Genomic DNA, 24,885 nt, shown 5'->3' on the forward strand with positions numbered 1-24,885 from the left:
TTCCCGCCGCCGCCGCGGACTACAACTCCCATGGTGCCCCGCGCCAACCGCCGGCTCCCGGCCTGCCCCGCGCGCGGGGCTCCCTCTTCCCGCCGAGGGAAGCCTCGCCTGAGGCAGCGGCAGCCCTCCCGCCTCCCCTCGAGGGACGGGGAGTCACGGCAGAGCCACCCCCCGCGGGACAGGGAGTCACGGCAGAGCCTCCCGCCTCCACCCGTGAGGGGAAGCTGCCCCGGCCCCCCCCATCCCCCTTCACCCACCCCCGGAGGAAAAGGCCGGCCCAGCGAAGGTGCCCGCCCTGAGACTTTGCCACAACCACACCTCAAGTCAACTGCACAGATGTAGTTTATTCGTTTCACAATAAAGGACTCATCAAACCAGAGCTCCGGCCGGCGTGTGAGCAGCACCCCGAGTCGCTTCTCACCCTCCCCGGACAGCCTCCGCAGGCAGCAGCCAGGGGCTCGCCCACAGCGACAGCCAGCTCTCCCCCACACCCCACAAATGTTTTTGTTCTCCACAGCCTAGCGCATTCGCTTTTGTTTAATGAAATCTTGGCTAAGTAACTCAAATCGGGTAGAGGAGTTTAAGACAGCTCTATGTTCGCTTATACAGTACGTGAGTAAACAGAGGAAAAGAAGCAGGACCACCAGTGAGTGAGTTGGGGCCATCGTTTCCAGGTGTGCCTGCCTCACAGTGCTCTATTTACATAAATTACAGAAATTTTATATATATTTTTTCTCTGAAGCCCAATTAGACAAATATCTACCTATATATAATATAAAAAATACAGAGATTTGACTTTTTTTTTAAGTAAAATGTACACGATCCAACTGTGAGCAGGAGGTAAACCTGAAAACTCAGGCCTGTTGCTACTGAAGTTAACACCGCACACAACACTGCTGTCAAGTGTAGCTACGTCCTCTTCCTCCAACCCATTAAATGATCCACCCCAACCCAAGTCAGAAAACAAACCCCCAGAACTCAAAACATGTTCTCATGGAAAAAAAAACCCCACAAAATTTTTTTCAAGTAAAGATGAAGATGGGTTTTCACCATTTCAACAGTTCCGTGACTTCAGTCAGTAGCAATGCAAACAAAGCCTGTGCAACAGCAGCTGTGCTTCCTGTTTCAAAAACCACCCGAGCATCCCGCCCTCTTCATAGTTACCATCTCTGGGGTCTTGTTGCCTTTTTTTTTTTTTCTCCTTGTAAATACCACTAGCAGTTCTTCAAAAAAACAACAAAAAAAAATCTAGACAAAGGGAAGAAGCCTTCCCCCCAGAAAAATCTTCCCAGGAGTGGGAGAACTTCCCATTTCTCTGTCCATTTACAGTATATTTCAGGGGAAACTTGGCCCAGGTTCAACAGGACTGTCCACTGAAGGAGGGTCGCAGAAAGGCCAGGGCTAAACTTTGCTCTTGGCAAATTAGAGTCTTTAATAAAGAGTAACATGTGCAAAAAAATTAAATAGATCAACCCAGGTTTCCAGAATTATTGTCGTCAGAATGCTTACTTTCTATTTGTGTTCTTACCCAACCCAATGCTGAAATCTCAATTAAGTACCCGAGGTAAGAAGTGACATTTGGGAGAGATCACCACAAGGAAAAAAAAACCAAAAACCAAGAGGTGCAATCTGTTACCTCAGTGTCCTTCCTCCACCCAGATGCCTGCTTTAAAGACATGTATGTATGCAGCAGCAAAAAGAAAAAAGTGTAAGAACATCCCCTTCTCTCCATGAGGACAAAGCACTGTTTCTAGTTGTTTGAAGGAAGAATTGTTTCCTAACAGGTGGAGTGGGTGTTTAGCCTTCCATTTGCAAGGAGGGGATGGGACGATCAGCTGCTCCCAGTTGCTTTCTGGCAAGTTTGTGGTGGTTTTTTTTTCCCCCGGGCACATTATAGCTGGAAACCTTCCATGGGGGCTTCAGGTTGCTGGAAGATGAATTGCTGCTGGTTCTCATCTACCTGTGGAGCTAGAGTGGAGTCATCCTCTACTCCAAAGTAGTGCTCAATGAGGTCAAAGGCCTTCTGGTAGATCTCTTGGTTCTCATGGCTCTGTAGGAACTCTATCTTATCCAAACCTGGGAGGAAAAAAAAAAAAAGTAGAATGTGATGAAACAAGTAGATCCTAATACTTACACCGTCCCACATCCATCCTCCATCCTTGTCCCTATTCACTGCAAGACCTCTGTCTGTTAGATTTGCATTTTGTGAGCAGCACTGACATCTACAGCTAACTACTGCAGAGCTGCTTGTGGATTTCATCTGTATCAGGCAGCATTAATGTCCTTTCAATAGCAGGTTTAGCTGACACAGCTAAAGCAGATGTGCTCCCAGGTCTCTGCTGGAGACTAAACCAGATTTCAGTGAAATTAAAACAACTGGCTGTGAACAGTTTGGTAGTTGCAGGGGGTAGGGAGGGGAAGGAAGCAGGGCCCATCCCAGTAGCCTCCAGCAGAAGGGCAGCAACAGCTTTAGCTGCCCTAATTAAATCCACTGCTGAACAGAAAGCATCCAAGTACAACATACTCTCAAGAATTTCAAGAATTATTCTTACTGGGAAAATCAGGACACACAATGTAACAGTCAGCGAGAGGGCAAATCAGACACTGGCAGTATACAGGGAGTTTCAGACCAAAATAGGAACTGTTCCTCAAAGCATTAAGAGCAGGACAAAAAAAACCCCCACCAAATTAAGTCACTCCAGGGAAAAGCAAAGTCCTTCTGGATTTCCACTATACATCTACAGTGTACCACTGGGTACAGTTAGAGCAATCAGACCCAGAAGCATCACTTTTTGCTTAGATCAGCTTATTTCTGATTAACACTTCCAACTGGTGCGAGCCACAATTATCAGCGTGGCCTCCAGGTCTAGGAAGCTTGGATCATAAGTATGATTGTTTTTACTTGTAAGTATTTTGTCCTATGCCCCATCACAAGAGTCTAAAAAGACAGACTACTGGAACAAATATTGGCTAGTTTGGAATATACTAAATCCCCTAGCACAGCAGAAGAGCAACCAACAAAACTAGCAGACGCCTTTCAATACATCCTGTGGTGTTAAAGTCAATAGCACCGAGGCCACCAGCCACAACCTACCATAAGCCTCCTCAATCAGGCTACAGTACGGGTTGATGCCTGTCCCACTCTGGTTGGCTTCCTGCTCTCCAAGCCTCAGTATGTTCTCCAGGCCGTTCAATGCCACCTGAACAATCTTGGAGTCCATGACAGTCAGCAGGTCGCAAAGAGGCTTGATACAACCCAAGTTTACCAAGTATCTGAAGAGAGAGCACCAACAACATACACTTGCTGTTCAGGATCTAGCAAGCATCACCTATGCTCAGTGAGAAAGAGCAAGGGAAATGAGTCAAACTAAAATACAAAAGTTACCTTAAAATACTTATTTACTGTTCTGCAAGGTTAATTTTTATCCACTTATTTGTATACACACCCCTTCTTTTAAGAAGCCTGCTAACTCCCTTTGAAATCCAGGTGCTACTCTAAGCCCACACTGGAATTGAACTGTCATCAAGTTTGGACATTTAGCTTAGCCTAAGCCATCTAAGGGGGGGGGGGGGGGCGGGGAAGTAGTTTGGACTATCTTATCCTTATTCAGAAGGAAGCTACAACTTGCAGCACAGTATACGATCCAGCTATAGCTTTGCCTGTGTCTCAGGTACTCCCCCAGATGTTCTCCAAATTACTCCCTTGCTACTTGTCTTGCAGTTCCCACAAAGACAAAGCTACACTACATTCAGGCAGATTTCCCCTAAGAGGGGCCACAGGGAGTACCTGATCTGTTCAGGAGTTCCTCCTGACGTTGCATTTGTGATAGCCCATGCTGCCTCTTTCCTCGTGCGGAATTCTGCTTTCTGCAAGATTTCTATCAGTACCGGGAAAATGTTTGCATCGATGACTGCCTGGGGAGAGAGAGTAGTAAGAAGAGTTTCAATTGGCAACACAGTTTCTAAAAGGCTATTAAGCACCTGAAAGAAACCTCCATCTCCATTTTCCAATGCAAAAGAACTTTCCAAGCTGTATTCTTCAGCGATTCCTCCATTTTATTCCTCAGCCAAATCCTATTAACATGAGATATCCAATTCCATAACTAGCATAGCAGACAATCCCTATTATTGCATCAATACTGTAGGAATGCTTTCATCACTTATCTGCTTTTGTATGTAGGTCATTAAAAGGATAATTAAAACTCAACAAGCTCCAGCTTTTCAAAGGGGTATCTCTAACTAAGCATAGAGAAATAGGGGCTGTATATCCTCTTGTTCCAATGATCCAACCTGTGGGACTCATTTTAGGCTAGCCTTTGTGGGTACAATTAGCAGGTTTTTTTTAGCTCTTGTTTGGCAGATGGCTGGGAGCAGCAAATTTGCAAATTACTGCAGATAAGAGATGTGAACAAATACAGCCTCCAAGTGTCAAATAAGATAAAAAGTTGCAAACCCTTAATGTCGAGCTTGGAATCTAGGATCATTACAGATGGGCTGGAGAAGACTGTACCTGTATCTGTGCTCTGTTTCCAGCTGTGATGTTAGATATAGTCCAGCAGGCTTCTTTCCTGATTGACTCCTTGGGACTACTTAATAAGTGAAGAAGACAAGGCAGGGCTGAACAGTTCAGAATCACCTTTTGAGAAAGAAAGCAGAAGTGAGATCACCAGTATCAGGTAACAGAGCTCATGGGCACTGCACTTCCCTACAAGACAGTCATTTCCCCTCACCTGTGTCTGGATGTCATCCCCTGTCACGATGTTGCCAACTGCTCGCAAAGCTGGGGAGGCTACTTTGTAGTCATTGTGCCTACAAGAAAAATGGTACACGGACAAAACCCAAATCTATCAGATCACATGCACCTGGATATTCACGAGTTTCTCTCCCCAGTATCTCATCTGCATTATTTACTTTGAATTCCATTCCCTAGCATGTAGAAGCATACAGGAAGTTGACCGTATTGCCACTGGACAAGCAGACTGAAAACAAAGTTGCAATACAGAGTTTTCATCCTTTACATCCTAACTCCATCATCTTCAGCTTAATTACAGACCTCACCTTTTACATATCCTTCCTGAACAAAGATGTTGTTAACACAATGAGAACACCCAGAATTTTTCAGGAGAATTTTAGAAGCAAGTATCTCACAGTTCTACCAATTCTGAAGGTGTTAGAGGCCCATTCAAACTGCAAATAGCAAACATTTTTGTCTAAGTTTCCACATAGATATGAGAGAAACAAAGCCAAGCTGAGTTTTTCTAGACAGTATTCTTGCCATCTTTGATTTGCCTACTAACTAGGCTTCTGCAAGCATATTTGGAGTTTGAGAGCACAAGACACTCTGCAGTCCCCTCTCCTTTCACGGATTAGAAGTGTCAGTCCAACCTCTCTTTAATAAGTTCTTCCTGGCGTACAGTATTAACTAGCATTCCAGCACTAGAAAATGCTCAGCTTCCTCAAAGAAAAGCCAGTAAACTGCAGCTCTCAAGCTGCTTTAGATCCCTCCTACGTAACAGCTCCAGAGTCAGCTAAGGTACCCATTACCTGGATCCTCTGCGCATGAGAGGTGTGAAGAGTGCTCTGATGGGTTCTGATATGAACTCATGCTCAGTCACATGCTTCCCAGTCTCACTGGGCTGAAGCAGCAAGGCAAGTTACTTACATTAACAGCTCCACCAGTCGCCGACACACTCCCGAGTCAATGACTGCTTGAATTTTCTCATTGGGGCCATCTGATAAGTAGGAAAGAGCCCAGCATGCATCTGCCAGCAAGTCAGAGTCACTGTTGAATAACAATCGGGACAACACTGGCAGGCAGGGAGATACCTACAACAGCCACCACCCCAGAAGGTTAGTCATGTTCTGTCAAGGACCACCACATTTGCAAGCAAACACCATGTGGCTATGCTGACTGACAAGATAACAAGTCTTGAACGTCCACAGTTTCCTTCCCCAAAGTCAGCAGCTTCCTTGCTGGTTCACATACCTCATAATCACAGTGTCTAAAGTTACCTCAACAGCTTTATTGCTAAACTAAAATTACATCCCTTCCTCTTGGACCAAGTCTAGACTCCTGAGACAAGTGCTGCTGTGCATGCTACCGTTTGGAAGCTCCTCACATGTCTTATGTAAGAGCACTGCTCCATTTCTTACTCTTAATAACCCTAAATAGCTCAATATTCAGAGCAGCAACAATCAACAGTTACACCTCCGAGTACTTCAATCATTTATAAGTGGTTTTATATTTAAACTCAATTCAGATTTCATCCCTCACCACAGATTTCCCAGCTTTGACACACATGAGCTTTCATTTAAAACAAGTGAGAACACATTGATCTTAAAACATTTTTGTTCTGCCAAGGAAAGATGAGGCACCTGAAAGGCCAGCAGAACCTTTTATTAGTGTCACTAGCACACCAGGAAAGGGAAAGAGGAAAGCTACTACAGGTCCCATGTAGCTACAGGAGTCCTGTTTTGTAGCATTTGGAGGTCTCAGAGTCAAGATTTTAGTCACAAATTGAGTGAAGTCTCAAAATTCCAGAGTTTAAAACAAAAGGGTTTAGAGAAGCCCACAGAGTACGCTACTTTGCAGGGAAGCCTGGGCTTGCCCCTTAAGGGGTCCAGCTGATGGGCTGCCAATAGAGCCAGGCAGAAACGTTGGCAGAAAATTAAACAGGCACTCAAACATTTTCTGAACAGTAAGATCAACCTCAGCAGGAAGAACCTCACCCTGTTCCCTCCCAGAATGACTTACAGAAGTCCAACAGCCAAAAATAATTTAGACAAACATCTTAACTGGGTGTTTCCCCATCACCTCTCTGCCAACAAGGCATTTATTCTCACCTTATCAAATTCAGGTGGTGGACTCTTTCCTCTGCACAAGTTTGACAGGGCCCAGACAGCATTTCGTGTCATTGTCAACCTGGTGGACTTTGTAAGGAGCCTAAAGAGACAATTACCGTGAATTATAATCCTTGATGTGGAAGCCAGCAAGGGAATCAGAAGAAGGAAAACTAGTATGATTTTAAGGAAGTAAAATCACTATGCCACTTGCTGTAGCTCAAGCCATGCTGCTTGTCACTTGAGCCTCTCAATAAGCAGAAGTGACATGCAACTACTTCTTAGGATAAATAGCTATTATTCCTAACAACATCAACTGACATGAGTCAGGAAGGCAAGTTCCACACTAGACAAGTTGCAGAAAGAATGGCAAGTTAGTCAAATGCAGTTCCAAGTTCAAATTCAGCCCAGGCAGACACTCACACCCTTATCTGAGGTCAGATGGTCCTCACTAGAGACCAACTGACACAAACTGCTGTCTCTCAACTCTAATGAGGACAGTGAGTTCTGTGTGCTGAGGACTTCAGTCAGCAATCACTGCTGACAGGTGACTGACAGAAGTAGCAGTATAACAAGCCAAGTCACTTGTGACAAAGCATCAGTTTGCCAAGGACAGGATAAAGTAAGGATTAATTCTTTCCAGAGCAGTGAACAGTACTTGAGAGCACACTCCTGACAGGCAGATCTTCTGACTACAGTGGGTATGCACCACACAAGAGCTGCAGAGGCAAGGTGGTGTGAAAAGACCTGCTCCCTTTCCTCAGTTCTAGAGGAGCCCACTCAGAAAAGCACCTGAAATCCATAGCATAAGCACACAGAGCAGGCATCTGGAGGGACACAGTGAAACAGCAAGCCCTGTGACTTCAGAAAGACAAGCATGCTGCAACAGCACCCGCTTCAGATTCAGAGCAGGGTAAAGGTTTGTGAGAAGGCATGTTATCTACCAAGTCCCACTATTTATCAGATACTTCTCTGAACTGCCAGTTTATCTGATACCAATGATTTGATTCCCAGTGAACATTACCACACATTGCTAGGGAATCTATTCGCCCAGCTCAAATATTGCTCTGCTGTAGTACAATGGGACTTCAAGAACTGTATTGGCAAGTATTCATGGCTACTCACATTAATAAGGGAGGAAGAATAGCGCAGTTAAGGACATAATCTCTACACACAGAGCTGTCTCCAGCAATGTTCCCCAATGCCCAGACAGCCTGAAAGGAAACAGCAACAGTTTTAGCATTCACGCAGTTTCTGAACAGAGGAAGAAAAGGGTAGTGTGCTAAGAAAGCATTTTCCCTGTAATTCCAGGCAAACAATACTTCAATTTGTGGTCTAAAGCCAGTTGTTAGACACTGGTCACTCATTTTAAATGCTGCACTTTAATCATGTGCAGTCCACTGTGGTTCTCTCCCTAACCCCAAAGTAAGAAGTGAACCTTACCTGTTCTTGAACATCCTCAAAGTCAGAGTTTAACAGCTCTATAAATATAGGAACTGCCCCAGCCTCAATTACTATTTTTGTTTGTTGGGAAGTTCCTGATGCAATATTTGTCAGTGCCCACGCTGCTTCAAACTGAAACAAGCAAATAAACAACAGAAGTATGAATAAAATGATCCTGATTTAGCAAAATATTTGCCATTAAATTTTGGCTATAATTCTTTCAACTTCTACTAAAAAGGCTGTGAGAGAAAGAAAGCATATGACAACAGACCACCTCAATACTCAGAGGATTTTATTTTCTTGAGCAATAAAAAAAGCCGTATCTGCTAAATGCCTTCTCAGAGGCTATAGTTTCTCAAAGGATTAGCAAGTGAAGACATCACTGTCAGTCACACCACATTATTTCACCTATGCAACAATTTTCAGCAAGAAAAGTGAAGATACACAGTTCATAAATACATGTGGAGTAGAAAGTTTTTTGTACCTAGTACAGACTAGCCAGTTCTAGGCCACCCTCTCATCTGGCTAACACCACAAAGATGCCTTGAGTTCAAGTGGAGCTGAGCAGCAAGTTCCCTGCTTTTGCCACTCATTCTTTGGTTTAAAACCAGATTTACATTCAGTTCTTCTTGAAAGTAAGCCCCTATGATACATGGCCTTGGACCAGAGGCAGGAAGAAAGATGAAGACAGTCATCAACTCTGATCCAATTCCATGTATGGAAGTATCTTTAACCCCTACAAAGTAACTATAGTTATTACCAAGCTGGATGGAATCTCAAGAAGCCATCTAGTCCATCCCTCTGCCCCACAGCAGGATCAGCACTACCTAACCCATTTCTAACAGACTCTTAGCCTGTACTTAAAAGCCTCCAATATGGGAGGTTTTTTCTCACACAACTTCTTCCTATAGATTTATTCTGTGGCCCCACCAGCTCCCAGCAGAAATATCAGACACAGGAAGGCCAATTCTCTTCCACTGCAGCTGAAAGATGTTATTTTTGCCAGCATTCTTCCAAGAATTTCATTTAGAGCAATTTATAGTTTCTTTTTTTTGCCATGCATCATATGACATGCATCTTTTGGGTTCAAGACATCATTTTTCCCTGATAGCACCTGTGGGTTCACATTGCTAAGCTGTGAAAGTTAAACACCTATATGCCATGAAGAATTCATACCACAATCTCCTTTACCTGTAGCGTGCAATTTTCACTTCTTTTCAGGAATTCAACAAATCTGTCCACCACTCCCTGAGTGTTTATCACTTCATCTATTGGAGGATTTGGCTCTGAAATAGCAAGGCAGTGTCAAAACAGTATATAGGTCTAACACAGGGTCAAAACAGTATATAGGTCTAATGGAGGGGAATAACAAGCATGAACTATTACTGAATTGAACGATCTCAAGCTGTACTAACTCAGCAGGACAACTCTCCAGAAGCACTTTCTGTACGATTCATAGAACTGTAAATCATTAGCAATATATTAGATTATTAAGTTTCTAGATTATAACTTACTTGCCCCAAGCTCAAAGCTGCTAGGCTTCTGTATAGCCATACACGTGCACAAATGCTTGCAAAAGAAAGGCTACATCAGATCCTATGGCAGCGATGAGTTTTTACCTTTGGAGAGTAACTTTCTGAATTTCTGAGTGGTTGCTAGCTGTAGATCAGGGTCATCTGAGAAAAGCATCTCTACCATCTCTCTTGTGATCACTCCCTCCTGAAATGATGCAAAGGAGACAGAACAATGATTCCATTTCACACTAAGATTATTTAAGGCATCATAGTCATGACAGCCTACCACAATTTTGTGCTTAGCTAGTAATCCAAAGATTCACAATTTGAGATTACAGCACACTATTTACTTCCCAGCAGACTCTTCCAGTTCACTGTAGTAACATTTGCAACATTCTCAAAAGTGAGAAAACAAAAGCATTGAGGTTTGTCAGTTCTATGCAGTCCACAGCATTAAATCTATCTGGAGGCACGACTGCAACAAGGAAAGGCACCTTACCCCACATGTTGTGGAACTAACATAGGAATCCACAAGGAGACTATCAAACATGGAGGCATCTTCATTGATCAACTCCACGTTTCTTCTTTTAAAGAGCTGGCGGTGAACAAAACACAGGAGTCATTATTAGAAAGCAATGATGAACAGTCTTCATAACTAGACATTCTTGTTCCTCAAACAAGATATCGTCAGCTAGACTGAATGCAACCTGAATAAAAAAGTAGTCATTAATAACAGCTCTGCACTCTGAAGACTAGTTTGGCATACAAACCCCAATAATAAAACATGCTAAGTCTTGCCCTCAGATATGTAAATGCCCAAGTCACTGAGACACTGGTACAGGCAAGTGCAGAATTTGACCTAACAAGTTAGAGAAAATGGGGAGAAGGCAGCTTGTAGATGATGCACTAATAGACCAAACATTTAGTCTGAGCCTCATACATCACCTGGGAATCACCTCTTTCATAGACCTCCAAGCCAAAAAAAAAAACCAGCTCAGAATTAAGAAATATGTGCAGCCCATACTTTCACTTGCTCTTCCTGCTTCTTGAGGAAATAACCCAATTCACTAATTAATAAAAAAAATAAGAACCTTTAAAAAACAAGGATCTGTGAACAAAAACCTTCAGTACCCCAAGAACAAAGTGCTTAGAGAGCTCTTGATGTGAGCTACACTCTGTACTAGGTACAAAGAAAAAGAGAAAAGCAAGATCTCAGTTAGAACAGGGAAAAATAAGAGGACTGCCAACAAACCTTAATGCACAGATCCTTGAAGATTCCAGTTTGGCAGCAGCACAATCCTGGTTGTGTTAAGGCTGTACACAAGCTAGTCAAGATGACAGTTACCTGTTGCTCTCGTTTCTGTTTGCGCAGTTGAATTCCTTCCTCTTCTCTTCTCCGACGCATTTCCTCAGGATTTAGGGCTTTGTTCTTGTAACTCTTCATTCGATAGTTATCCTTCGCAGGACTCGCCATGGTTTCTGTAAAGAGAAAAAAATACCTGCCTCAGATTTCTTGTCACTCTCTGCTCCTTCACCCACACATCCTTTCTGACAAGAAGTCTGTGCACATGAAGAATCATGGAATAGACAGATTAAACAGACTTACTTGCAAGAGCTGGTCTCAAAAACTAAAGTAGAAGCTTCAAGTTAGAATGTGATCCTAACCTTAGTTCATGTGATATGCTGTCATAGTAAGAGCGTTATGAAGTTTCTAGGAAGCATAAGAATAGGTTTATGGTTCTGAAAGGAACCTGGACCCAGCTTCACAATATCGAGCACGTTAGCCATATGAAAGGCTTCTACTCAAACAGCTTCACTGTCCTCAGGAGGTGCATAACTCAATTCTACTTTGGTTTTCAGCAGGAATTATTTCCCTTGTATCATCATGGCATAAACCACACCTTGACATTTTTTTTCCAGATTGAGAGGTTCACTGCATATGCATGGCAAAAATCCAACAGAAGTCACAGCAAACCAAGGCCTTGGTTTTACGACAATAAAAAAACCTTCCAAAAGCAGAGTTGTATGTAACACATAGGCCATGTTTGTCCCACCAGGTTACTGCAAACGTTCAGTACCTGACCTACTTATTTTGTTGCTTCATGTCTGACTAATGCTGTACTTCAAACTTGATTACTTGTGCATTTGCCTCCTAGTCAGGGAAGTGACACTCCACTATTTGGCACAGTTGAAGGCAACCAGGGCCAAGCAGTAACCTGAGTACAAAAGGATATCAATTCCTCAGCTGCATCCAGCTGTAATACACTGCTTTGACCACACTGACTCCTTTTTGCATCTTCCAAACACTCCCTTTCTCCCATTTATTATACAGATTATTTGCTTAACATCTGTGCCTTCCTCAGGACAGGAAGGAAGCAATCATGATACACAAGAAAGTGCCAATTAATCCATAGACCAATTTACTCTTCTCCAGAAGTCTGCTGGACACCAATGCTTTTGTTTTCTTCCAACTGCTAAGGGCAGGTAGAAGAAGCGTCCTGTGAAAGTTTGCAGCGCTATCTCCTTACCCCTCTTCTTTCAAGCTTTAAGCACTCCTCAGCCATACTGCTTACAGAAAGTTTCAGTGCGACTTATCAACTGCCTCCAGCCATTCTGGAGACCTTCCAAGGTCAGCTGGAGAAGTTTCAGACCTTACCGCCCTCCAACTAGAAAAGCCCACAGCCAAGAAAAGACATATACAACGTACAAATATCCAACATTTCATTGCTATGGAGAGAGGAAACAACTGGGGGAAAAAAATGTATTTTAACAGGAGAGGAAACAAAATAACTTTCAGTTCTATGATTTCCCCAAAACAGCTAAAAAGATACCAAGCACTGTGAAAAAGTCAGGCTCTATTTCTCAGCATCTGCTTTCTAAGAGGGCATTCTCTTTCCTAGCCAAAGCATCAAGAGGACATTCTTGTGAAATGCAATAAAGAAAAAAAAAAACCACCAAACCCCAAGTCCTCTGGTTGTTTACACTGTAACAGAGATGCATGTCCCTGACAAACACCCCTGATCCCATGCTGTCCAGAGCTGTGAAACAGTTTTGAAGCTCAGCAACCAACAGCTACATGCAGAGACAACACCAGGCTTGAAGAGGTGCAGCATGATGAGTTGCAAGTTTATTGGCACCTCTGAAACTAAAAAGAAACTACTGACCACAACTCTTCATCAGTAAAAGCAGTATTGCAGTGCCAAGTTAGAAAGCCTTTTCCAGTAACTTGCTCAGGGCACAGTAAGTAGCCAGAAGTTATAAGAAAAAGGTACTATGTCATGCTGAGCACCACTAAGAAAAAGGCATATAGCCTCAAAACTGACTGTAGGATTAAAGCAATCAAATTACAGTAGGTCTTGCAAGATCTTGAGCCTTACAGAAGTTTACCTTTAGTCCCTTTTCCAAGTACCACATTTTATAAGGTCTGTCCTCAATAAAACCAAGGCAAGAAACCTACTTACAACACTAAATGTGGCAGTTGGACTATACCTTACTGACAGCCTCACTGTGAAGCCTGTACTAAACCATTAAATTTTTCTCTAAGTTTATTTCTCACAAGTCAGAGGTTCAGAGGAATAGCTGGCCTGTTTCTAAAGGTATATGACAGCACACTCCTCATTCTAAAAGACCATTTACATGGCAAAGAAAATCAGAGATTGAAGATCACAGGAACCATGCAACTGTTCTCACTTGTCCATCCCTCTTCCCAACAGCACTGTATGCCAAGAATGGAGGGAAGAATTTTATTATTTTTAACTGAAAAGCAGCCAATTCAGAAGATAGAAGACTTCAAAAAATCTACAGGCTTTAGGGGTTTATATCTGATCTTACAGTAGCAAGGTGTGTCAGCTACATATAGATTTTAATTCAGAAAATGTATTTAACCACCCCTGTTATGTCAGTGTATTCATATTACCACCCCAACGCTAATGGCTAATAGAGCCACACAAAAGAGCAAGAGTTGCTAGCTCAATTCTGAAGATTACAACAGAATCCCTAGCAAAGACAAATTTGTTACCTCCCTTTGGAAAGTGAAGTCTCCAATTAAAAGGTAGTTTTTAAGAAAAGGAGGAGGAAAAAGTGATTAAATGGCTTAACACTACACACAGGATTACCAGCCAGTCAGGCATATAAATAGCCAAGTGACACATGACAGTTCAGCTGCCTCCAAACTTGCACAACCCCACTCAGCTGGGCACACCCTGGACCCTGCTCTGGGTGTCTGGAAAACAGCCAGAGACTCTCAGCCATGCTGCGAGGTCTCTGCACACTCTAGAGCACCAAGAACACTGTTATGCTGCAAGGAAACCCCAAAGATACAACTAGCCCTTGAAGAGTGATTTTTTGCATCAGCTGTGTAACAGCACATCACAGTGCAACAGTAGCACTTAATTTTCTATTTTCTCTCACACATGTTTATCTCTTCAGATGCTTTCCATTGACATAATCTGTGTCAATACTTTAATGACATTAGAATGCTAATTTGCTATATTACACCCCATTTCCATGGCAATGGATGAATGTCACAAATGCAGGATTATGACTTCACAGTGAGCTCAGCAGATGCTGTAGGCACCACAGACTGCAGCAAGCCCAAACACATGAAACAAAACAGACAGTGGGATGCCAGGCACATACAAATTCTTCACTTGCACTGTTCAGTACAAAACATCTAGCTCACTCAGTGGATCTGCAAGTCAGGCTTCCTCGTTAACTATTAACTCAAATTCTATCAGTGTGAATACTTGCTGCTCAACAGATGAGTGATACATAGAAGATACTGAAGCCACAGATTTTCACTTTACATCTTAACATTGTTGCTCTGAGAAGTTTCACTTTTACAGAAAAGCCCTCAACTGCAAAGTGGCAATGGAAACTTCACTAGAGCAAGTTTCTTTAACTGCTCTAAAGTTTTAGCTTCTGCATTTAGGCAGCCACCTTACCCTCTACAAAATGCTGTCCTACTAGAACAGTACCTTGCACTGCACCTCTCCTAGGAAAGGTTTTTCTTCTCCAAGAACCAGCTAAGCCCTGCCTAAAATGAAGATAGTATCAGCTCACACCCTAGAATTACAAAATTGTTCTGATGTTGTTCCAGCCAGAACTCCAGGGCTCCAAGCTTACCTGCAGCACTCCAAGGAAGCTGGGCAATAAGGCTTTTTCCTCCTATACCACAGCAGCTCACCCCGAGCAATTTGTGCAGCCTGCAGCTGCTCCAGGTACCCCTTTTTCCTGAGACCACACCAAACAGACTGCACACTAGATAAACTGTTCTGGCAGTGCCTGCTCACCACTTATCTCTCCCCCAGAAACCACCCCCCCACACTTTCCTCCTGGCACAACAGGTACAGGTACCCATTCACGTGAAGGGGAAAGGCTGCAGGCATCCAAGCACAAGTGCCTGGGGCACAGTGCTGTGAGCCCATCTAACAACTTGCTGAAGAAAGAGGACAGGCTTACTGCATATCTGCCAAATATCTCAGTAAGTGGCAACACAAGAGGGGTACGCAGGCATTTGGATAGGACAGCAAGACACCACAATCCCAGCATCGTCCCTTCACAACAGGCATAAAACCATATTTTCACCCCCAGAGCTAAGCTCAACCCTGTCTGGCCAGGTACAGAAGCATGTCTGCGTGGGAGCAGGACTGTTTGGCAAGGGCCAGCGCTTGCCCTGTTCTACTAGAATCAGCACAGCATGAATATCTTGTTAGAAAAGAAAGGAAAACAGCAAGAATTAGGACAGAATTAGAATCGGGCACCTCCTCCAGCAGTGGAAACAGTAACACAGCTTTTCCAAAAACAGCAAAAGCCAGTTCAGCTACTTATGTTTCAGGCCCTTGCTTATACTGCATTCCTACCACCCTAGCCTCTTGCTGCAAGAGACAGCCTCATTTTCTAGGAACCTGGTTTCCTCCAAGTTCAGCATCCCTTGGATTACCCTGGAAAAGTACAATCTCTACCTTTTCCTTTTTCACCGGTCAATTAGAACCGACTACTGGAAGTCCCTTTGAAGTACCTGTGTTTCCTCAGCAGCATATTGCCATTCCTGACCACTGGTTACAGAGCAGCTCAGGGTGCATCACCCTCACCTCAACCTCTTCAGTCCAATTCACCTTCCCTAGGGCAGAATTAAAAACTGCAAAGGTAAAAGCTTATACTGCATTAAAAAACTGAGTCTGCAGAGCTTTCAACCCATCTCTTCCCAAGATCTCTGCAGACCAAACAGTTCCACAAATCTACAAGAGTTTTAACACTATTTCCAAATGCGAAGAACACTTGAGGATCTGCCATTTACACCAAAACCTCCTAATGTTCATTCAAGAAAACAGTAGACTTAGACTTGCAAGATTGACTCCATTTAAAATAGTGTTCTGACCAAGCTTGGAGAAATATCACTTCTGTTCTAGGAATCCCCTGACCTCACACAGTTCCCTAAGTCAGTGCCTTTTGTAGCCAAGTACCTTCCTGCATTAGTGAACTTTATTCACAGCGGCTCCACAGAAGAAAGTGACGGTATTTGCATTTCAATAGCTCTCCTATTGAGCATCCAAGCTCTGCACCTCCAATCAGATCTGCCATTAGCCCCAAGATGCCAAATCAGACATTAAATTCAGTGCTAACATGACACACTAAATAGATCTAAGGATTATCAGCCTGCATATATAAAGATTTATTTATATATCCTGAACACATAACAGCAGGTAACCTTGGCTCTGCAGGACAGATTTTGAAATCCATTTGTAAATGTTTGATGACTTGCTTTAATAAAACACAGCTATGTAAAGCTTTGCTCAGGCACCTCAGAGACCAGGCAGATGTAAGGCTCACTAAAAAGCAAACCACTTGCTAGTCCTGGCTCAGAGGGACACCTCTGTCCTGAGGAAAAGCGCAGCAATTGGAAAACTTGGCAGAAAGGCCAAAAGGGATCATGTACTAAGTGTCAGCAGCATTAGCTTTTATTTCTTAGCTACACGAGTGGCTATGCAAGGTGACATGCTCAAGGGAACTCTGTTAAGTTTAGCGAGAGCTAAAGCCACTACCTGACAAGCTACAAACAAGCACTGAGATTGAAACAGCAACACGAGTTTAGATGCATCTCCATCATCCTGAGCCAGAAAGAGACAAGGCCAACATCCGACAAGTAACTCTGCTCACTATTAATGAGGCATGAGTAAGTTGCTGCAATGATCTGCATTTCATTTCAGAGCATGAAGCAATTAGCTGCGTTTCCAGGTCCGTATAAAACATACATGTAAGCCCAATACTGATACACCTTTCAGGATTGCAAAGCATCAATGAGTTAAAACACATTTTTATAACTCCTTTTAGAAGACTGTTTGCCTACATCCTCAAAACTCACACTACTAGAAGTCCACATGAAACCAATCAGCTTCTCCATTATTCTTCTTTAGTATCCCCAGAGCAAAAAATTGCCTAAGTGGGACTTTAAAGCCACTATGAGATCATGCCTCCTAGCATATAGCACATCTTTGGCATAAACATTAAAAAGTCCATGCCAACAATTTCTGAATGCTAACACCTTTGGAATCAAATTATTGATAAAAACTGGTCCACTAAAACCAAAGCAAGGTTTTATTAACCTAATAATTCATACTGGGAATGACTTCAGGTGTTCTGCAAGCTGAGAATCCTCTTACAAGAACTACAGGAGCAGTCAACCTTAGGGATGAAGTTTAACTGAACAATACCTTTTCAATTCCTTGTGCTAAGGAAACCCCCTCAGGAGAGGAAAAAAATTTGGCTCCTGCGGTAGGTTTTGTTGGCAATGGTTGTCTTCACTGAGAAAAAAAATCCTCCAGTTGTCATGTAAACCAAATAATTCCTAGTACAGGTTGCCACAGTTGTCATTATATAATGAAGGATGAGAAGGTATTTACCACTTAAAAGAAAGGAAAAAACAGTGTGAAAGTTTGACTCTGAAGGCTCAGCAGAGCACTCAAATCCTGTAAGCATCTGTGTAAAAGCCAACAAACTTCAGCAGTTCAGCCAGAAAACTGTAATTCCAGGGTCATTACTGCCACGCCAAGATTATAACGGCTTCTTAATGTTACTGGATTAGAAACCCAACCTTGCTTCTTTCCAGATGACGCTATGCTCATTTCTCTGCATTACAAAAAGTATTTGCTTCAAACATTTTTTCAGCTGCTGATTAAAGCCTCCCAGCTGAGTCACTGCAGGGACTCACATGTCTAAATCAGGACTTGTGCTGCTGAGTCAGACCGAAGTGACAGAGCAGAGAAACAGTTACGCTGACAGATCTGACAAGGCCTTTTTTTTTTTTTTTTTAAGCCAAAACACCCTTTCACAAAGGTAATCTTCATAAGATATCTATTACAGTTCTGTTGCTGGGCATAAGACACATACCTAAGGCAAAGCCTGGCCAGCCAGGAAGGCTGACAGCTGCTTGTTTGGAGTGGAGAAGCATAGTAAAATTATGCAAGTGTAAACGAATACACTTGATGAACTCTATCAGCCCTGATCTGCCAATTAGTGCCCACTGGGTACATTTCAAAGCTTCCCAGCTCTGAGCAAGCACTGGGCTAGATGACCTCCAAAGGCCCCCTCCAACCTAAGTTTTCCCTGTGATAGTATTATCTTAGTCAGTTACAATTAAAATCCCTCTAAGTTTGAGAAGTAGTACCAAAACAGACCCAGTGAACTACTAAGTTTCATCTGACAAGCCTTACTGACTATATTCTTCAGGTTTCTCCTACCCAGCAGAAAGTTTCTCCATTTCATATACTTACCTGAAAACCCAGAGGAACTTCCCATCTCCTCCTGCCTCCCCGTTTGCACAGGCTCTGAGCTAAAGACATATTCCTACAGCATCACACTCCTGCACTGCTGCTGCAAGAAAAACTACCAGCAGCACAGGAATGGTTACTGCTCTTTGCTGCCCTTGGTCTCCTCATATTTTCTAAGACGAACCGAGTTGCAGGGAAATAGAGATAAACCACATCAAATTCACGTAAATCACCATCCCCCTCCAGGGTGCCAAGTTGGTTCAGGCACCGAAGAGGAAACACAGGACTCTTCTGCAACAGTCACCAGGAGAGTAAGCTTGGTAGGTGTCTTTCTCTGCAGGATCCATGTTCAACAAAATACCTGTGCTTTCAACACTATGCCCTCCAGGAACAGAAGACAGTTGAAGTAAACTGATTTAGTAGTAGTAGACATCAGACCAGTTTGGATCACACAAAGAAAATGAACCTTACCTTGAGAAGAACAAGCTAGCATTGCTAAATCTGAGGTTTAAGACTCTAGTCATGTCCCCTGACAAAGTTAAAAACTACATGCAATATTCAAGCTATCTCCAGTTACAGTTACTGAGGCATTTCTTTAAAAAAAAATCAAAGCATTTGTGATATTTTTGGACCTGGGGAGGAGGGGCCTGTAAGAATATGCCAATCATCTTCTGAGGCTGCACACACAAGTCCATAGTGGGAAGTGGACATTAGGCTGACTACACATTATTGCTTCATGATCCCACATTTCTCCAGAAGGCTTAATAGTTGACATTTGTAATTCTCACACTCTTGTTATTTCTGCCATCAGCTACTCAATACAGCTCACAAGAACACACTGAGAGTGAAGTCCTGGAAACTTGATTCAGCATTTAGGTACGGCATGTCAGTTTTGAACATAGTTTCTTGTTGCTATCACCTACTTACAACTGAAAAGAAAAATCTCTGCCCACTTCTACATTCATCCTTCCATTGACTCTTACTTTGTCAAACTGTCATCAGAGCTGCTGCTTTAAGTAAACAAAAAAAACATTCAATGCAATAGGCAACAACAGTGTTAGGCATTTCTGAAGTGTTGCAAAATCTAAAGTCTCTCTCTTCACCTAGCCAAGTGTATCAGCATTCATCACTGGTTTCCTTGTAAATGTAAAGAGTGTCACTTTACAATTAGCAGTTCTTACATGAATTTTGTTCCTTCTATCTCCCATTTGTGAAGGGGTTCCTTCACTTTGAGAACAGAAATTCTTCTGAAACTCAGATATGTAATGCATTTTACAGCACTCTATAGATATGTCTTCAGTCAATGCTTAAGAGCTTAAGCACTCGCTTTACAACACAGCATAAAGGTTCTTCCTGACAGAAGCTACAGATATGGACCTATTAACATCTCTAGAGGATTCTCTTCTAGAAAAAGTGTGTCCAGGACAACTTTATGATTTCAGTTGAAACCACAGAAAGAGAAACCTAATCTGTACTACTCAAATATAAATTAAATGAAGCTGGTTATAATAAACACATAAAAATAGTTGAATAGTTGACTTGTATACACTGTACAAAAAACCAGCTCTGAACTGTTACCAGCAATTAGCCAAGAACAGGTTCTTATATTGAATGTGTCACTTTGGTAGTTTTACAGTGAATTAAAAAAAACCCCAAAATTCATTTGCTCAGAAGACAACAGAGGGAAAAGGAAGCTAAAGAGTCATGCTTACAGGAGAAGAACAACTACATAAGAAGTCCTGTCAAATAAGCAGCAACTCAAGGCTTTTCCTCTACAGCCCTGGAATTACCCCAGCTGCTGTTAAACCCTGGAAAAGCAGCCAGAGTTCTGTCGTCCTGTCACTTGTGCAGGTCTGTTTTGCATGTTTGCTCTGCTGCTTTTATGCTCTCACACAGGTCACTTGAGTGTTTACTACAAATAAGCACACACAGAGCCAGTTCTTTTTCAGAGCTGCCTTAAACCCAGCCTGCCACCCTCCCCTGGCTGGGTGCTTTGCACACAGTACACACTGTGCTAGTAAAACGCTTATCCATGCAGCTATTTGGCTGTCTGGTGCAGCAGCCATCATTGGCTCGTTCCCTTCTGTTTTAGCTACCAAGAGCCAGTGATGTGATATCACTGCTGGAATGTGCAACAGCTTCACTGATGGTGCTGGCTGTGGAGGGGGAAGGGAAAAGCAAAAAATCTCTTTGGGGAAAATCAACAGTCCTACAGCATACTTGTTCTTCACTAGGGTCAGTCTAAGATTTGGATTCCTTTTAGGCTGTCCATGCCCTGACATAAAAAGAACCCACCTATTCCTCAGTCCAGTTCTCAATACACATTAATTTCAACTCTACTTCCTCCTGATCTTTTAACTCAAAAAAACACGAGGTTTGGGGGCTTTAAGTCCTCTTCAATTTGATTTACATATTCTGAGACATTCAGATTTCCTTAAGAGTGGACCGATCAAGTACAACAGTCTGTCACCTGAGGTCAGGAAGTCCTTTGTAACAGTTCTTAAAACAGAGATTAACTCTTTGACTAAATCAACTCAAACTCGACTGACAAGTTATAGGAGGTTTAAAAACAACCAGAAATAGTCAGAGACAATTACAGAGGGCTATAAAATTCCAACAAGCTCATCCTTCCCAACATGTGCTTTGCTCCAGAAACAAACAGTACTGTCTGATTTGCTAAGCAAATTTGAGTTTATCTGGACCTCACTAGCACAATAGCTTAAAGCTGAAAGGCTGAAGGAATTAGTACTTTCACTATTACACTATTTTAATGATCACGCTCCCCTTTACAAAGTTCATGTTTGCTCTCCTGAACACAAGCAAACAAAGCAAAATAGCCAAGTAACTAGTTAAATTCATCAGGCACAGAAGTTTTGCTAAGAATAGAGCATAACATACTGCTCCGCAGGCTAAATAGCACTATAAAGGCATTTAGACATGTCATTTGCATAGAAAACGATGAACAAACTGATGAGCATTTCTAACAACACAGGCAAGACCAATATCACAACTGCTTACAAACACCTTCAACCTGCACCATGCAAGAAGGGGTAGCAACATTATGCTGCTGCTGCTTAGTCCTATGAATGTAAAACAAAGAAAAAGCTGTCTTAGTTTATTTAAAAACTTAAGAAAAAGTTACATTAGGATAATTCAAATGAAGGAAGTATTAAATTCTTGCTGTCAGAAAAATGCCAAACTCCAAGAAGAAACGGGGAGGCAGTGGTGGGAAAGGATGGGAAGCTCCTTGGCATGACCATCCTCAGCTCCAGATAACAGAGGCAGTTTTCAGACATTCACCAACAGGCCCGAGGACATTTTTCTACTCAAAGTTGCCAGTCAAGATTTTACATCTCAAGCTATAAATTAAGTTTTAAAAGCTGTTCTGGACTGGGAGGTGCTGCAGCCATTGCATACGCAGACTTGTGGCCACTGACTTTTCCTGGAACATCACAGGAGGGGTTTGAAGATGGCAGGAGAGTTTCTGACGAGATCATTTTGGTCAAGCAGCATCCCACCCCAAGGGGCGTTTTTAAGAGTTCTGAAACAAGTCTGGCTAAAAGACAATATCACAGGTGAAAACTGATAAGACCTTAATCCTTACTTCCCAGAGGATCCTTACTCTGCTTTATAGAGAACATGCCTGCTACAGGCTTGGCTTTTCCATTCACCTCATCCATTCAAACCCTGTCGTACTATGTGAAGCCTCAAGAAAAAAAACATCTCTCCTCCCCAAGCAGGGAGCTTCAACTTCAGGCTACATCAAAAGTGACAAAAAAAGTCTGCTGTTAGTAAAGTACCTTTTGAAGGGCAATACTCAGGTATGATTTATTTGTAGCTCACAGAAGGAGCTATCTGCTACCTCTCTGAACCTTTAAGTATATGTAGTGGTACTGCTTATAAAGATGCAAACAAACTCCTCCACCACACTCCTTTCCTGCACAGTGTCAGGAGACATATTCGCTTACATTGTCCACCGTGACCTGCTGCACAGGGACAGGGTAAGTTTATGTTGACACCACTGCTGAAGTTTTATTTTATGAAAGCTACAACAGCCAAGGCCCTGCTGGGTTATTGGAACAGTAAACAGTTTAGTAGGATGTCCCTTGAGGTCGGTCCTAAACGTTTACAAACTTCAGAATTTAAATGAGCCAACGATCAGAGGTCTGACAGCATGCCACAGACACTTTGACGAAGCTTCAATCGCAGCAGTTCCTTTCCACCACCACCGCCTCTCAAGGCTTTTACCTTGCTGCCTACGGCACGAACAGTCCCCAATACCCAAGAACCAGACTGCTACAGCATTAAGTAACCCCCCTGCTCCCCTCACTCTGCCCCGGAGCAGCCCAGAGACCGAGCTGCCCATCACCGAGTCTCCACTAGCGCTGCTTACAGCAGGCAACAACCCCCCCACCCAGCAAAACCCCTGCTCCAGCCGCCTGCCTACTCGGCGGGGCAGAGCCCGACCCCTGCCCCGAGAAAACCCCGCGGCAAGACCACCCGCCCCCCACCAACTCCCGCCGCTGGGTGTCCCCCCCCCGAGCCCCGGCTCCGCCGTCAGGCCGCAGACAGCGGGCTCCGAGGGCCCTGCCCGGGGAAGGCCCCGTCGTGCCGGGGCCGGCAGCGGGATGACTCAGCGGCGGCGGCCGGGCCCGCAGCCCCTCGCCCCGCCAGGCCAGGCCGCCCCGCCGCCGCTGAGGGGAGGCGCCCGGAGCCCCGGTGAGGGGCGCGGGCGGTGCCAAGACGGGCTGTCCCCCCCCCTGCCCGGCCGGCGGGACGGCTCCTCCTCCCCTCTCCGCGTACCTCTCCCTCCCTCCCCACCCGCCCGCTGCCGGGACGCCCGGGCCAAGGGGACCGCGCCCGCCCTCACCCATCGCGGCTCCTCAGGCGGCGGCTCCCGAGCTGCGGCGGCCACAATATGGCGGGCCGGGGGAGAGGGAGGGCGAGGGGAACGGACGGCGGCCGGAGCGGGACAAACCTCCTCCGCGCGGCGGGCGCCCCGCCCCTTAAGGAGGCAGGGGGCGGGGCCGCTCTCTCCCGCCGGGCCCGCGGCGCTCGGGCGCCCCCAGCGGGCGGGGGGAGGCGGGGAGGACCTGGCCCGGTCCTGGCGTCCTGTCCCACGCGTGTCCTGTCCCACGCGTGTCCTGTCCCTCGCGTGTCCTGTCCCTCGTGTCCCATCTCCCCGTATCCCATCCCTCACACCCCATCCCCTTGTGCCCCATCTGTCCCGTCCCTTCTCACCTCGTCCCCTCGCGTCCCCTCTCACCCCACGACCCTCCACGGCCGACGCACCGCGCGCACGGGTTTCGAACACAGAAATGCTCCAAGAGGTCTTTTTATTATAAAGTCCGTCACCAATCTCTGTCCTTGGCAGTTCTGCAGCTCCGGGGCTGGCTCCGGCCGGCGCGGCGCTGGCGCGGGGGGCGTTATTAGGCGGTGCGAGGCCTGCCGCTCCCTCCCATGGCGATGAAGACGTCAATGGGGACGTTGGGCAGCGTCAGGCAGTGGCTGCCGGGGCATCGCCGCAGCTGCCTGCGGGGAGAGAGCAGCAGCGTGAGCCCAGCGGCATGGCACGACACGGCACGACACGACAAGGCACGGCACAGCCTGACATGAGCCAGCATGGCATGGCATAGCACAACCTGGCACAGCATGGCATGGCGTTGTCCAATATGGCATGGCATGGCGTTGTCCAATATGGCATGGCATGGCGTTTTCCAATATGGCACGGCACATCACGTCACAGGACGCTGCCTGCCCCGATAAAGCCTGCTGGCAGCAGCAGGCAGGCAAGCAAGGAGCCAGCCTGCCCTGTCGCAGGACAAGGAAGGGTTCGAGCCGTCAGACGATGCTTTTGGGAGCAAAACAAGCCATGTTTGCCAGAGTAGCGACCTGTGCGATCAGGACATGGCGTGGCTGCGCCAGGGCCAGACCCTGCACCCCACAGGGTCTCCTGGCCCCACTTACCTTCCCACAGACCGCTCAGAGCCTACCGGCTCCTGCGTTTCGGGAGGCACAGCTGAGCTGGGACAGTCGCCTGCCTCGATGGGGAACCTCCGAGCCTGCGGTGTCTGCTGGTAGTTCATGTCTGGGCGCTGGACTTGTCTGACCGGAGAGGAGTGGGTGGATGAGCTGGGAGAACACGAGACCCCTGGCAATGACGAAAGCACAGGGGGAACGTGGGGGGACCCCAGCCAGCCCCGTAACCTCTGCAGTGCCCACCCCAAGAGCCCCCGCTCACGGAGAAGGTGTTCCAGCCTGTCCCCCAACCTCGCTGCACACCCGCCACCCAACTGACACGGCGTCGGCTGCATCACAAT

The 24,885-nt window shown here is 44.9% G+C and overlaps 1 protein-coding gene across 4 annotated transcripts; it reads right to left on the reverse strand.

The window, feature by feature from the left end:
* Positions 1-324: 324 nt before the first annotated feature.
* Positions 325-23,565, reverse strand: KPNA6 (karyopherin subunit alpha 6). 4 transcript variants are annotated; one of them, XM_075047326.1, is made up of 14 exons: positions 23,436-23,565; positions 11,143-11,276; positions 10,297-10,392; positions 9,903-10,002; positions 9,475-9,569; positions 8,284-8,415; positions 7,966-8,054; positions 6,844-6,943; positions 5,663-5,826; positions 4,731-4,809; positions 4,511-4,636; positions 3,788-3,915; positions 3,095-3,273; positions 325-2,076 (listed from the first exon to the last, which is right to left on the reverse strand). In XM_075047326.1, the coding sequence occupies exons 1-14, from the start codon at positions 23,437-23,439 to the stop codon at positions 1,892-1,894; spliced, it is 1,611 nt and encodes a 536-aa protein (XP_074903427.1). In that variant the 5' UTR covers positions 23,440-23,565; the 3' UTR covers positions 325-1,891. The 4 variants fall into 4 exon arrangements, with proteins under 4 accessions (XP_074903427.1, XP_074903426.1, XP_074903429.1 ...); XM_075047325.1 differs by lacking the exon at positions 23,436-23,565 and adding an exon at positions 19,037-19,073; XM_075047328.1 differs by lacking the exon at positions 23,436-23,565 and adding an exon at positions 17,510-17,865.
* Positions 23,566-24,885: the final 1,320 nt, after the last annotated feature.

This window comes from Buteo buteo, chromosome 16, assembly GCF_964188355.1.
Source record: "Buteo buteo chromosome 16, bButBut1.hap1.1, whole genome shotgun sequence".
Taxonomy (NCBI): Eukaryota; Metazoa; Chordata; class Aves; order Accipitriformes; family Accipitridae; genus Buteo; species Buteo buteo.

What these genes read in the sequence shown, in the direction of transcription:
- KPNA6 (XM_075047325.1), bottom strand. Translation starts at nt 19,058, where the DNA reads ATGCTAGCTTGTTCTTCTCAAG. An exon ending in ATTCTTCCTCCCTTATTAAT is followed by an intron (nt 6,944 to 7,965) that starts GTGAGTAGCCAT and finishes TTGTCTCTTTAG; the next exon opens with GCTCCTTACAAAGTCCACCA. An exon ending in GGGATGACATCCAGACACAG is followed by an intron (nt 4,637 to 4,730) that starts GTGAGGGGAAAT and finishes CTTTCTCAAAAG; the next exon opens with GTGATTCTGAACTGTTCAGC.